The sequence below is a fragment of the Hippoglossus hippoglossus genome, chromosome 19 (genome assembly GCF_009819705.1).
Source record: "Hippoglossus hippoglossus isolate fHipHip1 chromosome 19, fHipHip1.pri, whole genome shotgun sequence".
In the NCBI taxonomy this organism is placed as follows: Eukaryota; Metazoa; Chordata; class Actinopteri; order Pleuronectiformes; family Pleuronectidae; genus Hippoglossus; species Hippoglossus hippoglossus.
Window position 1 is genome coordinate 6,903,870 of NC_047169.1, and position 17,042 is coordinate 6,920,911.

The 17,042-nt window shown below is 42.7% G+C and overlaps 3 protein-coding genes across 5 annotated transcripts; 1 reads left to right on the forward strand and 2 right to left on the reverse strand.

Moving 5' to 3' along the window:
- The first annotated feature begins 924 nt into the window (after positions 1-924).
- On the forward strand, positions 925-6,778 carry fkbp10b (FKBP prolyl isomerase 10b). 2 transcript variants are annotated; one of them, XM_034570052.1, is made up of 10 exons: positions 925-1,385; positions 2,283-2,428; positions 3,058-3,247; positions 3,431-3,576; positions 3,888-4,077; positions 4,173-4,318; positions 4,604-4,793; positions 4,887-5,029; positions 5,260-5,423; positions 5,923-6,778. In XM_034570052.1, exons 1-10 carry the CDS (start codon positions 1,183-1,185, stop codon positions 6,115-6,117), a joined length of 1,713 nt encoding a protein of 570 aa, XP_034425943.1. In that variant the 5' UTR covers positions 925-1,182; the 3' UTR covers positions 6,118-6,778. The 2 variants fall into 2 exon arrangements, with proteins under 2 accessions (XP_034425943.1, XP_034425944.1); XM_034570053.1 differs by lacking the exons at positions 925-1,385; positions 2,283-2,428 and having other exon boundaries at positions 3,108-3,247; positions 3,375-3,576.
- On the reverse strand, positions 6,373-11,001 carry LOC117752586 (7-methylguanosine phosphate-specific 5'-nucleotidase-like). 2 transcript variants are annotated; one of them, XR_004612105.1, is made up of 11 exons: positions 10,809-10,981; positions 10,226-10,300; positions 9,925-10,023; positions 9,748-9,817; positions 9,572-9,618; positions 9,357-9,442; positions 8,898-8,987; positions 8,303-8,465; positions 7,891-8,091; positions 7,063-7,786; positions 6,373-6,888 (listed from the first exon to the last, which is right to left on the reverse strand). XR_004612105.1 is itself a non-coding variant. In XM_034570054.1 (10 exons), the coding sequence occupies exons 1-10, from the start codon at positions 10,809-10,811 to the stop codon at positions 7,670-7,672; spliced, it is 951 nt and encodes a 316-aa protein (XP_034425945.1). In that variant the 5' UTR covers positions 10,812-11,001; the 3' UTR covers positions 6,373-7,669. The 2 variants fall into 2 exon arrangements, 1 of the variants encoding a protein (XP_034425945.1); XM_034570054.1 differs by having other exon boundaries at positions 6,373-7,786; positions 10,809-11,001.
- Positions 11,002-11,896: 895 nt separating this feature from the next.
- On the reverse strand, positions 11,897-16,369 carry klhl11 (kelch-like family member 11). Its single transcript, XM_034570051.1, has 2 exons — positions 15,525-16,369; positions 11,897-14,699 (listed from the first exon to the last, which is right to left on the reverse strand). The coding sequence occupies exons 1-2, from the start codon at positions 16,112-16,114 to the stop codon at positions 13,115-13,117; spliced, it is 2,175 nt and encodes a 724-aa protein (XP_034425942.1). The 5' UTR covers positions 16,115-16,369; the 3' UTR covers positions 11,897-13,114.
- Positions 16,370-17,042: the final 673 nt, after the last annotated feature.

Consider the following 17,042-nt stretch of genomic DNA (forward strand, 5'->3'; position numbering starts at 1 on the left):
CACTTGTAGTTCTGGGACAAAGTAAAGACCCTCTTGTCTAGACTTCACGGCATTAATGAAAAAGCTTAGAGCCTTGAGGTCCCAGGACACTTTACGGCTCGGAGGCTGTTCCAGAGAGAGCCGCTCCTCCCTCCTCTCCTCTCCTCCCTCCTCTCCTCCTCATCCCCCTCCCCCCCTTGCAGCTGTGTACAGCTGTGCTGGAGCAACATCCTCTTCCAAAATAAAAGCGGAAGAATGACAAGTTTTAATAGTGTGAGTTAAACAAAAGCAAAAAAAAAATTGTTTTGAATTTCTGCTCTATAATAAAATCTGAATTTATTATCTATTTATTACAAAAGAAACCACACACACTCCATTATATCCCTGTTCTAGAAAAGGCAGTGTCACAGTTATGATGATGGTAATAATAATCAATTTTGTTTATATAGAACTTTTAAAAACTTTTTTCAAATTTTAAAAGTGAAATTAATAACAGATGTGAAATAAAAGAAAAAAAGTAGAACTATGTAAAACGAATGAAATGTAAAAGCACTTGTATGAAATTATGTTTTAAGATCTATTGAAAGATAATAATAATAATAATAATAATAATAATAATAAACTTTATTTCTATTGCACCTTTCAAAACCAGAGTGGCAAGGTGTTTCCAAAAATAAAATAGAAAAGCAAAGATAGAAAAGTAAAATAAAAAGATAACTATAACAAATGATCATCTATACAGTGGAGTTTTAACTGCTTTTAAACTGAGGCACAGATTCTGCTGATCTGAGTTTCTGTGTTTCGCCAAAACTATAAACCAATGAGGAGCAGAGTTGGAAAAAAAGTTGGAAGAACTATTGTCACTCTGCTCCTTCTCAACGTGGCCGAAATGAAACGTGTGGGTTTTTTCATTTCGTGATTGTAACGGAAGTGATGCTCTCTTCTCACTGCGGGGAGTTTGACGGAGGCGCGTCCCACATTCAACAGCCCCTCCACCCTTCCCTCTGGTTGGAAAAAGAGAAAAAAACGTCCTCACGCACACTAACCTGGAGATTGTCCACGTTTACAGGCTCCAGACGCCGCTGCCCTGCGCCACAGACACATCCTCACTCGTGCGTAAAGAGCGCACACAGCCGCAGCCTCCTAACTTAACTTTATCTGATTCGACTCTTAACTCATTCAAGTTTTTCCCAGTGTGTGAGGATGTTTTCCTGCTGCTGCCTCGTCGTTGTCCTGCTCTGTACGTGGTCCTCCTCGGTGGAGAGTAACCCCAGTCCCGTGTTGGGAGATGTAGTCGTGGACAAATCCTTCACCCCCAAAGTCTGCAGCCGGGAGGCGAAGGAAGGGGATTTCGTGCGCTACCACTACAACGCCACGTTCGTCGACGGGAAAACGTTTGATTCCAGGTGAGTTAAAGTGAAAATCTCGATGCTTTGATTTTTTTATTTTAGCTCGGTTTGCTCGCATTCCGCTGCACGGAGGCCTGCGTGGGACCAGACCCCAGCCCGAGGCTGCAGCAGCGGCGTTTAAAGCAGGATAGATACGCTGACACGATAATGATTCACACGTTAAAACAAGTTTGCAGCTGAAAAGGGTGGAAAGACCTACGTGCCCCGCAGATGCACTTTTTTTTACTACGACTTTCAATTCAACTCAATTTAAATTTTCCAAATTACAACATACATCATCTCCAGGCACTTTTTGATGAGGACGAGACCGTAGAAAACTACGGAGGAAGCCAATGGAGCAAATAGTTGGTGAATGTGGATGAATAAAAAAAACTTTTTTATGATATGGAGAAACGTTTTTAAGAACCAGACTCAATGTGGGGAGAGAATAGAGCCGGAGAGAAAAAAGAATAATTGTAAAAAATAGAATACAGTTTTATCATTTAACCTCTGTCTGACTGCCTTCTATTAAAGGCTCGGTGTGTGGAATGTAATGACACCTAGTGGTGAAGTCGCATGTTTGCAGTTGAATACCCCTCACGTCACCCTCCCCCTTCACTTGTCATGAATACTCAAAAGGGGTTTAGTTTGTCTTGTCTGGGCTACTGTAAAAAACATGGCCCCCTCCGTAGAGAGGACCCAAAGTAAATATAAGGCTCATTCCAGGGTAAAGAAAACACATAAGGGATTATTTTATTTTCAATTTCTGCCAATAGATCCTTTTCACCTAAATCCTACACAGTGGAGCTTTAAGAAAACAAGAATAGTCACACTTGTAGATATAATGGTGCTATTAAAGATAGCAGAACCAATTAATAAAAATAATAATAATAATATCCTTTTTTCCTCTTCCAGCCACCAGAGAGGAGCAGCTAAGGTGGGTCTGTTAGGAGAAGGTCGACTCATCGCTGGTATAGATAAAGGCCTGCAGGGCATGTGTGTGAACGAGCGCAGGAGCATCACCGTCCCACCTCACCTGGCCTACGGCAGCACCGGCGCAGGTAAGACAAAATGTCCCATTTATTTCAACATGCTTCAGTCATAAAAACAATTAACTTAAATAGGCTTTTGTACGTTCAAAGTACAAATTTTACATTTGTTTTCTTGCACAAACTGAGGCCACAGCACTTCAGAGTTTGAATGGTTTGTTTAAGGAGGGGCCCACCCCTCATTTCTGCCCTTGGGCCGCCTAGTGGGCTAATCCAGCCCTGTTCATGTTTCAGGTCTAGTGATGGATTTGCACATTTCTGTTCAACATGTCATGAAAAAGAACTGATAACAAAATAAGATGTTATTATTTAACTTTAAAAAGTCATTTAAGGAAGTAAGACTTTACATGTTTTACTTGAACAGCACTTTTATAGATCAGATCACAAAGTCCTTCACAATAAAAGGCACATAAAATATTGTCAAAATAAGGAAATAAAACTTCATTGAGCACCAGTAGATACAAATCAATTCAGAGCAATGCAGGCGTTTTGTAGCCTGTCCTAACATCCTGTTTACACTTTGGCATCACTTGAGGAAATAAGATGTTTCATTGAAAGTTTAAATTTCAAGATTTTCAAAGCTTTTGCTCATATATAATTTTGTACCGATGTTATATTATATTGATGATTGTTATCTTCAGGTGACGTGGTTCCTCCCGACACCACCCTGGTGTTTGAGATCCATCTGTTGGATGTGTGGAACAAGGCCGACCTGGTCGTCACCAAAACCGTCACCACCCCCAAAGACTGCAAACGCTCTGTGATGCGCACCGACTTCGTGCGTTACCACTTCAACGGCACCCTGCTCGACGGCAGCGTCTTTGAATCCAGGTGATTTTCGAGTGTCTGTGATCGGTTATTGACTTTTTATGAAACAATACAGTGTTTGTGTTTCTCTCTCTGAAACGAAGCCCTCGTCTGAATGACAGCTCGTGTGTTTTTGTATTGTGTCATCCAGGTGTGTTGTCTGTGTGAGGTTGTGTTTGACAATGCGCTTGTATGAGCCCTACGTAGCTACAACAGGAAGCAGACCCACAACACCTTAGTGGGCGAGGGTTGGCTGGTCAAGGGCATGGACGAGGGCCTGATGGGCATGTGTGTGGGAGAGATCAGACATATCGTCATCCCACCATTTAAAGCCTACGGAGAGAAGGGATCCGGTGAGTACAGTAGACGGGAAGGAAGAGAACGAGTTGGTTAAAATAAAAGTGTTGCAACAGGCAAATACCCCAAATCACATCTCATCCATAAAATACATCTCACATATCACAGAAAATACTTTTACACATTTGTTTGGCCTTAAAGATACACACACACACACTGAGTGTGTTTTGGTGTGAAACTGACAACGTAAACAGAAAGTTAGTCTGTTTAGTATGCACTAAAATATAGATCAAATATGTTTTGATCTATATTTTGTTAAGTTTGTACATTTGTTAAGTTTTTAAATTCTCTGCTTTCTGTTCACCAGGCACAGAGATCCCCTCCCAGGCGACGCTGGTGTTTGACGTCCTGTTGGTGGACATTCATAACTCGAAGGACAACATCACTTATGAGAACCAGGTGGTTCCTGAGTCGTGCACTCGCAAGTCCGTCATCGGGGATTACATCCGCTACCACTATAACGGCACCTTCCTGGACGGACGCACCTTTGATACCAGGTGAGACTCAGACAGTGAAGATGATCAGAATGGAGTCAGCAGTAATTATTTTGGGGATTAAAAAGTAATTTAATTGAAACCTGCCTGTGCCACAGCTACCAGAGGAACAACACATACAACACCTACATCGGGATGGGGTACGTGATCGCAGGCATGGACCAGGGCCTGGTGGGAGTCTGCGTCGGGGAGAAGAGGAGGGTCATCATCCCTCCACACCTGGCGTACGGAGAGCAAGGAGCTGGTAAGTTTGAGCATCCTTTACTGCAGCGTGTCGCAAACTCTTAAAAAAAACCCACAAATGAACTTTAAAACTACATTTAATTATAACACTTGATTCATTTGACACAGGTCCACTGACACAAAGCCGTTGACATCTTGAATTTCAAAGTGCTTTAAAAGAATAAAGTGATTATAAAAACTAAGAAAATCAAGGTTTTGATAAGCATTTAGAAAAAATAAACATTTGTTTCTCTTGCCTTCTCACGTTTCTTTGTTGTAAATTAAACATTTTCTGTGATCCTTCCAGGTAACATCATCCCTCCCTCTGCCGTGCTCGTCTTTGACGTCCACGTCATCGACTTCCACAACCCCAACGACACAGTGAACATCCAGGTCACCCACAAACCCGAAGTGTGTAACGACACCACGGCGGAGAACGACCTCGTCCGCTATAACTACAACTGCTCGCTGATGGACGGCACGCTGCTCTTTTCCTCGTGAGTCCGGCAGACGCACACTCTCGGCTGCAGCGTAAAACACCACATGTCCACTTTCATTTTGACGAATGCATAATCTATCACTGCCCTCAGACACAGCTATGAGAACCTTCAGGACGCGGTGCTGGGCGCAGAAAAAGTGATCGACGGGCTGGACAGCGGTCTGCGCGGCATGTGCCTGGGGGAGAGGAGGGTGGTGACGGTGCCCCCCCACCTCGGCCACGGAGAGAAAGGAGGTGAGACTAAAACTTCGCCTTCATGACAACCGACCACACACATTGTACTTTTTTAATCAGAAGAAAGATGGTTTGATTATTATTTTTACATTTATCAAGCTACAATTGCACTTGTTGAGGGGATTACTACCAGTTATATAACACAAAATCTATGAACAAGCTGCACACACACTCTTTAATGGAGTTAAAGCCAAACCTAAACCGTGTCTCTCTTACTTTTCGTCTGTCAGCCACTGGTGTGCCGGGCAGCGCTGTGCTGGTCTTTGAAATTGAGCTGGTGAGCTTCGAGAAGGGAGTCCCCCCTGGTTACCTGTTCGTGTGGCTCGCACACACTCCTGCAAACCTGTTCGAAGCTCTGGACGCCAACAAGAACGAGGAGGTTCCACAGGAAGAGGTAGGCAGCAGCTGAGTGTGTGATCGCCAGAGGACGTCCTTACTTTGGTGACATCTGGTGGTGGTGTCAGCAATGACATGGGGCCTTTTCTTTCATTGTCCTACAAAAACATAGGCTAATAAAATTAATTTAAAGATTTAATATTAAACTTCATTCCTGACCCTGAAAACAGAGGTTGACAGTTCGAATCAAATGATCTTCAACAGCAGAAGAAGCTGCCCAGTCGTCATGGAAATGCACAGTAGATGTTCAACTCTGATATTTTTCGGATAAATATCTATTTTTCAGTTTCAGTTACAGATTCAATGTTTTCAGATCAATTTATTTTAAAATTTCAAATATTGTTTTTTCAGTTTTATGTTGTTGTTTTATCTATTTATTAATTTTTCTATGCACCACATTCACATGATTTCCAGTGGGGAAAAAAAAGACAAAAGATCGAATGAATTACCTTCACACTGTTATTAATCCGTTCATATTCCTCTTTGACTGTTTCTAGTTTGGGGAGTTCATCAAGCTGCAGGTCGCCGAGGGCAAAGGTCGTATCAAGCCCGGTCTGACTATGGAGCAGGTCGTTGTCGACATGTTTGAAAACCAGGACCGAAATAAAGACGGAGTGATCACGGCCGACGAGCTGAAACTGAAGGTGGAGGAGGACAAGGAGCGGGAAGATATGAAGCACGAGGAGCTGTGATGAGGAGGAGGACAGATCTTTTTTTACATACTCTCTCAGGGAGATACCAACACCTTTTAAAAAAAAAAAAAAAGTAAAAAAAAAAAAAGAAGAACATCAACGAGAGACTTTTCCCAAACAGGTTTTATTGTTGGACAGTTTTTGAAATGACAAGAACAAAGTGCAAGTGATCTTTTTGCAGAGTTTTGTGTTGTATGAGTGTTTTTGTTTGAGAGTTGGATTCCAGAAAACTGAACAAGCACCTTTTTAATTTTCCTGAATTCACGTGAATTAAAATGTAAGAAAACAACATTGTTCCAGTTCTTCTATGACTGTTAACTTAAAATAATCACATAGGCTGTTTATTTATCACAGAGGTTAGACAACATGTGGTTTAAAAAAAAGCTTTATAAAGCTGCACATCAAAATAAATATTCCTTAAATTTTGGGTGAAAGATCCAGAGTAAAATCTATATGAGAAGTACACCCATTTGTTCACAGGTCTTTGATCATTACAGTGAGACACATTAAACCTCTGGTTGAGCCGTAAGCAGTTAGAGTTGCACTGTGGGTAAGTAACAGGTTTTGCCAAGAAGATTGTATGGACAGATGTTATCACTGGTTCTGATGGTAAAAATCTCACTTCCAAATCTGAAATAAAGTGTCTTATGAAACTGCTAAACAGCTTTGGTTGTATTTCTATCACCAATAAGTGGCGTATTCATGATTTATTCCAATCAGGGGGATCACACAGGAGTGTGTCTGGTGACAATGTGACAAGAAAGGCTGCAACTCTGCATAAAACACTCAGACGTGAATGTGCAGTTTTTTTTTAAGAAGATGAGGAAATAAAGAAACATCTCCACCAAGGAAAATAGTTTTGAGAGGCAGCATAAAAAATTTAATTCATGGATTTGATTTTGAATGTTCCTGCAACTTTGCTGTTTACTGGGAGAAAATCCCAACTTGTGTTGAATTAAAAAATGCATCTTAAAAATGGAGCGGAGCAAACTTACAAGCTTGTCCATCTCCATATTGTCTTCTAAATCATAATTATTACACCCATAGTAAAGTGCAGCTAGCTCAACATTAAGTTTTTCTATGCAGCAGCCAGAAATTCAGCTGAAAAACACTTGTAATGAACACACACATCCCAGAATCCCCTGCAAGTAAAGGGACGATAGCCTGGAGCATCAGGCATTCACAGTGTTAAAAGAAAGTAGAACGTAAGAAAGTAAACAGCTGTAAGAGAGTAAATCTGATTTGGCTGCAAAACTGAAGTAAATCAGAAATTCTACAAAAGTAGGTCAATAATTAAAGACCTATTTAAGATATTTTTAACATTTGGACTTTGGTTGTGAGGTGTTTTTTAAGCAGATTCAAGTTAAAACATGTAAATGTAACAGATTAGAAACAGTACAGACTGTGCGTGATTTGCACCATTATCCCCTTCAGGGGAGACCGAAGTGAAAAGGTCCGTTTTGAGGTCTCGTTTGAGGTAAGTTATGATCATGATGTGCGATTGTCCAGCTTGCAACACTGTAAATGGAGCGAACATGTCCGTCTGTGTGTCTCACTTGTCTCTCCATGAGGTAATATATCTGAGGATGGCGTTCGGAACGTCCATCGTCTCGTCTTTCACCAGCACGATGTCAAAGGAGTTGATGTACGACTCTTTCCTCTCTTCTACCTGAAAGACAAACGATGAAATACCCAGTGTCAATCAATCAATCAACTGTCTACAACTGATCCCAGCACAGTCACCCAACAGTAGTCCATGCACTGTGGTCAGACCTGGTCGTTCAGGAAGCCGATGGTCAGGACGTTCTGGGGCTCGGACACCCCGTCAGCCATGGTCAGGTCTCCCAGCGAGTCTCCCAGCAGCAGCACGTTGGGTCGACCCTGCAGCTCCCTGAGGCCGGCGGCGTGTGACAGAGCACCTTCCCTCTTGTTGAACGTGTGGATGAGTTGACCTTTGAAGGCTTGAAGGACGCCCTTAACAACAAGACAGTGTTTAAGAGACTGAAGTTGAATTTAAGCCTTATTTGCTCATGTGCACTGTATCTATAGTGGTTTGTTTGGTCTCTGGTATCATTCAGATATTTTTTCATACCCTGAAATCAATAAACTGATGAGGAAAAAAAGTATTGGTACAATAGTGAACATGTGATAAAATGCATGTGGAGGCAGCCATGGTCCAACTCACAGTTTGGTCAAAGTCCATGTAGTTAGAGACGACGTGGACGTTGGGATGGAAAACGTGGTTCTGTCGGATCACTTCCTCCAGGACGTCTCCGACGCCGGCCGAGAGGATCAACAGAGGAACCTGCTGCTCTGCCAGACGCTCAAAAAACACCTTGGAGCCGTCCCTAAACAAACACACACACCTCATTGGATTACACACATTAACTAATGACTATCTGAGCAGAGAGTTTTGCATTAATGTAAACTTGAGAAGCAATTAAAGAATATTACACACGAGAAACAAACACTGACTATTCCAGATTCCTTCAACTAGTATAACAAGAACTAAGATTGAGAAATATATATCAAATCAAATATCTTATACAAAATGTTTCACGTTAAAATATGTATTTGATCAAACTGATGCCCATTTTTTATGACCAGTTTTAACCAGCAAAATTATTTAAATGGACCTCAGCTCTTTTAGTTTTCTCATGAAAATATGAAATTGGTCCTAATTACATGAGGAAAATAAATATATATATATAGTCTATCGTTACTTATAACATCTGTAGGTGTTCTGGGTAAACTCCATTTGACTGTAACTCTGTGTTTACCTGAGCATGGCACTGGATTCCTTCACAGCCTGGGCGAGCATGTCCTTTCTGATCCTCTGCTGAATCAGCAGCTCATGAACTTTGGTCCACCTGTCGAGAGCACAAGGACAACGTCAGGATCCAAAACATCCTCAGCTTTAATGACCTTTTATTTTCTACACAGGAAACTGACTTCTCCAGATTCAAACTACTGGAAAAAAACAAAACGTTTTGCATTTTGATCTTCACATATTTATTGAGCAGAATGTTTAAAGATTAGATATTGTTTTGGCTTTCAGTCAATGTTCAGTCCTGCAGATCGAACGTTGCTCTTAAGAAATAAGTTTCACTTCTGATATTTGTTGAACTTCATGTCCTTCCATAACATTTCTACCATTTTGAGTGTAAGTAGTAATATTGAACATTTTACATGGTTCACAAACTGCACATATTAAACAGAAGTGCTATGAGTTTTCTTACCACTCCACCATGAGAGGCAGCTTCTCTTCAACACTCAGACTTGCATCGATCTCTATGGGATAGTAGGTGTTCAAAAGCTTCCTCATCTGCAATAAACCAACATAGAATACTGAAAAATTATTTATAGACAAACTACATATACGTATCAGAGTGTAATTGTTCATAGTGGAATTATATGCAAAATTATAGAGTAGCTAACAAATCCTAAATCCTACCTTTCTAGTGCAGTCTTCATTAATCAATAACTGGCTATCCAGGATGTCTGCAAATGGAAGGAAAACAGGTTTGTATTAGTTTCAGAAAGGCACAAGAAATTCATAAATCGTTAACATCAAATAATCAGGACCCTGATGATCGTGATGCAGATGATCTATGTGGCCCGTGTGCTTACTGTGGGTGGTGGGCACTCTCTTGCCGTTGTGAGCAAATCTGGTCAGCGTCATGTCGAAGTCTGCGATGACCTGAGACGACAGTACTTTTTAGAATTGAAAACAGAACTACACAGTGGCGTTCTCGGTCCTGATGAGATTCTGATGCAAATGTGCCCTCCTCCGCTCAGTTCTCTGACCTGCAGGCTGCCTGCACCTGCTCGCTGGATGGCGTGGATAGTCTCCTCCACTCTGCTGCGCTCCCTCATCAGCACAGAGCAATTGGCCAGCTCTGGGATCTGAACAGAAAAGAGCTCGGTCTTACAATTCATGTTCTTCCTCATACTGTTAGAGAGCAGAAAACAAGGAGAGCGATGGCGGCAAAAAAAGACTCCAGGGAGGATTTATACTTAAATACACGCATTGAACCGGCAACATGTTTGGGTTAATATCAAGATCATCACACAAAGTTCACGAGATTTTACTCCCACTAATCTTTACCGGGGTTTTGGTCAGCTGGTGCCAGATGGCAAGGACAGTCCGCGCCGGTGTGTAGATCCATGGAATATGGTAAATCTGCACGTGAAGCCAAGAGGAAAACTCATTTAGTAATTTTATAGAGTTGGGTTTTTAAAATACTGATGAAATTTGTACAGTTTTCAGTTGGTACAGTTCCATTTAATTAATTCAAACTATATTAGTCAGATATGCATAAAAAGTCCAAAGATAATTAACTATATAGAGTGAATAAATATTCCATTAATAACGGAATAATAAATGTATATTCACTTGAGTTTAAACTGATTCAATCTATCAGAGAATTTCAAATAGCTTGTCACTATAAACATATTTTATTAGCTTTAAATTAGACCTAATGTTCAGGCAGTTTACAGCTGCTCGGTTCAAAAAGGTAAACATGTGTATTCAGTGAGATTTCACACCATTATTCAGCTGTTATATAAAACTTTCTTGTTTCTGAGTGTAAACTCATCACTCCCGCTGGTTTTCACGTCCTAAATATGAACTAAAATGAAGTTTAATCGCAAGTCTCGACGACGACTTCGATGAAAAAACCTCAACTTACCATTTTCAAACGAAGTGACGAGTCTCCTCTGAACTTCTGTTCATCACAAGCAGTTCATTGTTTTCAAAGACGAGCTGTTGGTTTAAGAAAAATAATTAAAAAACTGCTAAAAAACAAAGAAACAGCTCTGGAGGATTTGTTTACATCCTCCGTGTGGGTCCCACCCGCAGCGTTCCCCCTGCAAACGCGGACCGTACGAACATGGTTCCGACGCATATTTGTTCCTACTGCCTCAGCGTAGAAACAAATAGCCATATCATCCAAGTCATGTCGAATTTTGTCTTATTTTTCTTTACTAATCATGAAATAATTTATTCTGTACTGTAAAAAATGTAGAAATGTTCTGTGACTTAAAATATTGACAAAACTATAATCTTAAATTGTGACATAAAGACATTGAGTAATTAGGGCCCGAGCACCTCCGGTGGGAGGCCCTATTGTATTTCGAAGGATTTGTATTTCCCTTTTGGGGCTTTTTCAGGGCGATGCACAAATGAACTACACCATTAAAACAAACTATTAGTGCAGGGAACATATCTATGGAAATGTACTGACAGAATCTATAACACAAAAACACACACACACGATCTATAACTTTGAAAAAAGCACATATATACATACATATCAACATATATATAGGAGCAATTGTCGTAATTATAGAGGGTTTACTTTACATCTGAATTGGCACCGAACGGTGGGAGGCCCTATTGATCGCTCTCCCCACTAACCGCAACAGGCTTCAAAATGCCTGTGCTCGGGCCCGTTAGTGCTACAACATAGCCCTAGTTTATTATTGTAACTTGTCTGCTTTTGAGCAACATCAACACCTCAAGACACTTGGAAAGAAAATTAGCTGTTTGGCTAAATGCATTTAGCATATATTAAATCACTGTTAATGAGTCCCTGACAAATATCATGAAGCAAAGCAAAACAAATATATTTCATCATCAGCTTGTAAAATGTCTATTTGGCTGCGTGTAAATAAGATAAATAGATGGGTACATTATTTTTTCAGAGATGACAAACTACATTTCACTGCAATAACTTTTATTTTATAGAGTTTGTGCACTTACAGCTTTTGCAATGACACCATGTCACAAGGTACCTTTGGCTTGGCCGCATGACATCTGAATACATGGCACTGGCAAATCATACTCAGTCTAAAATCACTTCTTATCAAACTTGGCACAAAAATCTGAAGCCTCAAATGTGACATCTATATATTCCTGTCAAAATCTCCCCGTGTCCGTTTTCACTCTAGAAAGTGACAGTAACTAAAAAATCAAAGCCTCCACAACTGAATGAACTCATTCATCCACCAGTTCACATTATGCACAGTATGTTAGTGGAAAGGTGTCTGGCTCACCATGTCTAATGAGACCACAGTTACAGACAGCCTGGCTGGAGATACCACAGACATGAGCAGTTTCTGATCAGTAACAGAGAAACACTGAGCTCAGCAACTGGTCCACACAACACTGAGAAGAAAACATTTAAATTAACATTCAGGGTCTTTCAGTGCAGGAAATGCAGTTAAATCAACTGCATTGATAAAAGAAAGTTAAGAACATTGAGAGAAGTTCATGGTTTAAAGTGTTTTACACATTTTAGAGTCTTTCAGCAGTTCAGTGTCCGTGTGTGAACATGTGCTCTTGGTCACTCAAAGGAAAATGCAGAGTAAATTCTGCAAGAAGCACAAAGATTCCAGAAAAACCAACAAACCAAGAACTCAACAAACTTTAGTCCCTGACATAACGACATTTTAAATTAGAATTTAAATGTAAATCAGAAGCAGAAATATTTTTGACACGTTATCATGGCGATATTTGGTCTAAGTTTCAAGATATGCTGATCACATAAAGCAATTTTAACCAGCTGAAATAAATCATACACATTTATACACATTCATTGGAATTTAAAATCATCATTAACACAACAGTTTTTAGTGCAAAATTGCCTTATGCAGGCTTATGTGGGCTTATGTGTTTATATAATCACACTCCACCCTGTTCCCCAATATATGCTTTGCTTAATTCTTATTTCTTGCACACGAAATGATGGTCTCGTTCCAGCGGCACACAAAAGAAACAATTTTAACAGCGCAAAAAAGGGTAAAATCATGGTTTAATTTGGAGTTATAAATAAATATACAAGACTGAAAACTTATTAGCCTGTCTTGGTATTTCTTATATTTTTCTCTTTTGGCAATTTGAACAGTGTGAACTTCAGCCCCACGTAAACCCATGCGGAGAATAAAAGCCTCAGAAGTATTGTGCAAGTCCGAACGTTTCAATAGAGATTCAATGTCAACATTCGATCTGAGTTTGCAGCTGCCTCCGCAGGGAGAGGGTGCGCAGATGGAGCTGCTGCATCTGCTGCATGCGGTCCCGCTGACGAGCCAGGTTCTGGGGCATGGGGTAGCGCTGGCAGCCGTACAGATACTGGTACGGGATGCGAACGTGGCAGGCCGCTGCTCGACAACGGGGCTGAGGTAAGGGCGGCAGCAGCATCCATCGCTTCTTTTCGGCACAGTAACGGTAGACCTCCTTGCGGTACTGCTTGTCCATGTTGGTGCTGTTCCTCCAGCCGCCAATGATGAATACGTCCTCACCCAGGTAGCAGATGGCGGCACCTTCCATACCGAGGACCTCTGGAGGGAGGCTGTCGAGGATGTCGTCGGAGATGTTTATGCATATTTTCTGCTGAGCGTCCTCCTGTGTTACATCGTAGGTCTTGGGGCAACAGGAAGCCGTGTGGTAGAAGCTGGTGGACGCGACGGCCATTTGAAAGACGCAGTAGTTATCGATGAGCGGCAATGAGTCCACATCCTGCCACTTGTGACTCTCTGTGTCGTAGCAAGTGGTCACGGTGCTCAGTCCATCCTCGAAGTCCAAGTCCACAGGGGTCCTGGCCATCACGTACACGTAGCGGTCCTCCACGCTCACCGTTTTGACATCTCGTAGTATTTTTGGTGCTGGGTCAAGATTTCGCCACTCGTCCTGCTCAGGCTCGTAGACAGTGACGTCCTTAAAGCCTGGACTGAAGTTTCCGTGACCACCGATGCTGCAGAGAACCTCTTTGACACATGTGAGGCCGAAGGAGTGCTTGCGAGAGCTCAGGCTGCTGACCTGCTCCCAGCTGTTGAGGTTGGGGTTGTAGCGCTCCACCATCTTGGCGAAGCCTGGCTCCATGGAGCCCGCCACATAAACATGGCTGTCGGTGACTGCGATAGCATGTCCATCAAGGTGGTTGTGAATGTGCGGCAGGTTGACCCAGCGGTCCTCTGCGACAAAGTAGCCCACACACTCACTCAGATACTCTCCACCTTCTGAAACACCACCCACCACCATGATGACGTCCATGTTCTGGCCAAAACGGGGCTGGGTGGCCGTCATGTGGGAGGCACAGAGCTCTAAATCAGCAGACTTGAGGCTCTCGAAGTGAATAGCCTGAACCTCGAGGGTGTCGGACACCAGCTTCTGACAGGACGCACTGTTTGCCACTAAGGGCTCCTTCCTCACCACCTGCATCAGTACACTGGGAGCAATCTGTGACAGCCTCAAGAGCCCGAACAGCTCCTCAAAGTGCTTCTCTCGCTCCTCCGGGTTCTGCTGCACCCATTTCACGACGGCCTCAAACAGCTCCTGCTCAGAATCCACGGTGATTTCGGAGTCCGAGAGCCAGGTTCGCAGGAGGTGAAACGGCAGCGTGAAGAATTCCTCGTTGCGGATGACATTTTGGAAGTTCCTCCGAATCATCTTGGCGGCTCCCAGGGCGAGCTGGTCCAGGGTGTACATGTGGGCGAGGCTGTGCACGGCGACGCAGTTGGACAAGCTCAACTTCTTCATGAGAAACTCTCCACAGAAGCTCTTCAGCTGCACCAACAGGAACCTAGAGGTGAGAACACGTCAGAATTATCAGACTGTAAATAAAGATGGACAACATGACAGCACCCCTTAAGTGAAGCCAAATAGTCCCGACCGCCCCCTGGTGGCTGGCTGCAATAAAGGCCATATGCCCTGCTTCCTCCATGTTAGTGGATGGGACCAAACTACAAAGTCAAAATGCACATTAAATCAATGTTTCTCAAAGATGGTTACTGTTATTTTGAGGTAGCTCTTATCACACGGAATTTCTCTAATATCATAAGGTCTTGAGATAATGGATGCTGTGATTTGGTGCTATACAAATACAATATTATTTAACTGGAACTTCTGCCCAGGTTGAAGCTGGGTGTAGTGACGACAATAATCATGACATCACCAGTGTCTGCGTATTTACAAAAAGGGCAAAGGTGTAGGTGCAGCAGAACACGAGAGTTGTCAGACCAGCACATTGTTGACACACTAAACAACAAGTCAGGCAAATAACGATGTGCACGGTCACGAAACACCAACACGAGCCTCACCTGTTCCCAGCAGACTCACTTTGGTACAAGTATGGAGTGGGTGATACAATTAAACACGACAATGTACATGATTATTTAAATCGTTCGTCCATAGACATCAGTCCCTTCCAATTTCTGATTCAGATTAAATGTAAGATTGAAATACTTTCACCATGTACATTGTTGTGTTTAATTGTATCACCCACTACATACTTCTACCCAAGTACTCAGTGGGTGAATCAATTAAACGCATAAATTATATTTGTATTGAAATCGTTCATCCACAGACATCAGTCCCTTCCCGGTTCAGATAGAAAGATGTACCTCACCTGTCAGCCAGCTCCAGGACTTCATGCACACTAGCGGTGGAGACCGTGATCTCTCCGGTGTACATGAACTGGATCACTCTCCTCACAGCCTCGGGCTCCAGTCCGCCCTCGGAGCTCCAGCCCTTCAGCTCCACTCGGGCCGACTGGGACTCGGAGAAGTGTCCGCCCAGCAGCAGGGTGAAGTAGTGCGACGCCGCGGACAGCACCGAGCGGTGGGCGGCCAGCGTCTGGACCCGCTCCCCTCCGGACCCGCACGCACCCCCGGAGCGGAACTCCAGCGTCACGTCGCAGAACAGCCCCGCCTTCCTCTGCTCGTCCTGCCGCCGGGAGAGCCCGGAGCGGTGGGTCGGGCAGGTGAACTCCTCGGCCTCCTCCGGTTCCCCGTCACCTGTTAGCGCCGCTCCGCCAACGCAGCTCCGGTCACCGCGGTCCTCCGGCTCCTCCGCCGCAGCCGCAGCAGCCGCCACCGCCGCCGCCGCCATACCCCCGCAGGAAGCCAGTGTCAGAGGCGGCCGGAGGCTCTGACGGATCTTGGGGAATAACTCGCAAACGTAGAAAACACACGTAAACAAACTGTCAGTCAGTGACATGCATGCGGCGCGTTCGCGGCCCGGACTGAAATCTGCAGCTCACTTCCGTCTTCAGGTGATTTGTGTTTTTCCGCTGATGGAGCGTCAGCGGGAGACAACAGGTCCATTGTGACCCGCGTGTTGTCAACACAACACGGACACACGAACTCAATTAGAGTCCCGCGTGTTCTTTAACGTTGCTCACGAGCCTTTAACGCGTCTTTATTTCGGAGGGATTTAAACTTTGTTTCAGTGAAGGCTCCGTCTCTGCGCATGCGCGTGCTGCTTTGAAGACTAATGTGTTGTTACGTCTTATTTTAAATTATATAAGTTATATGTATGGGCTGTTATACATCTACGGTGGCCCCCGAAGTACAAAACACACAACAAATAAATAAAAAAGAAAACCTAACAGCTAATCACTAAACACAACAACCAAACATAACAAATTGCAAAACACAACAAATCATAAACTTATTTGCTGTTGTGCTTTTTGATTTGCACCTCAGGGACACCGTATATATACTATCCAGACTATAATATTTTAGAAACTCTAAAATCAAGTGATACAGATAAGCCCCAGTTATATAGAGTTCATAAACGGTAATTAATGACTTGATGGTTAATAAATCATTTATAGATGAGCTATTAAAATCCACCTGCTTAAGACTTAGAACTACAGATGTTATTGATTATTGTACAACATTTAATCAATAACTTAATCAAATGAATAGGTGGCTGTTTAGTTTTGCAGATGGACAAACTCCGTATTACTGAATAAAAACAGCTCTTTCACATTTACTGTATTGTTCTTTGTTTTTGAGCCATATTAAAATGTGCACACAGCTCAATGGCTGGTTAGACTTTTTGTAGGTTTATAAAAAGGTTATACCAAAATAAGTCTGCAAGTCTCATTAGCTCCGTCCACAGATCCCTCTTCTTCACCTTC

Bases quoted from the DNA above. Each gene is read 5' to 3' on its own strand.
- fkbp10b (XM_034570052.1), top strand. From the start codon at position 1,183: ATGTTTTCCTGCTGCTGCCTCGTCGTTGTCCTGCTCTGTACGTGGTCC. The intron at 2,429-3,057 runs GTAAGACAAAAT...TGTTATCTTCAG, and splicing joins CTACGGCAGCACCGGCGCAG to GTGACGTGGTTCCTCCCGAC. The intron at 4,078-4,172 runs GTGAGACTCAGA...CCTGTGCCACAG, and splicing joins GGACGCACCTTTGATACCAG to CTACCAGAGGAACAACACAT.
- LOC117752586 (XM_034570054.1), bottom strand. The intron at 9,619-9,747 runs GTAAGCACACGG...TTCCATTTGCAG, and splicing joins GAGAGTGCCCACCACCCACA to ACATCCTGGATAGCCAGTTA. The intron at 8,092-8,302 runs GTGAGTTGGACC...CTTGTTGTTAAG, and splicing joins ACATGGACTTTGACCAAACT to GGCGTCCTTCAAGCCTTCAA.
- klhl11 (XM_034570051.1), bottom strand. From the start codon at position 16,114: ATGTCACTGACTGACAGTTTGTTTACGTGTGTTTTCTACGTTTGCGAG. The intron at 14,700-15,524 runs GTGAGGTACATC...TCTCACCTCTAG, and splicing joins GTCCTGGAGCTGGCTGACAG to GTTCCTGTTGGTGCAGCTGA.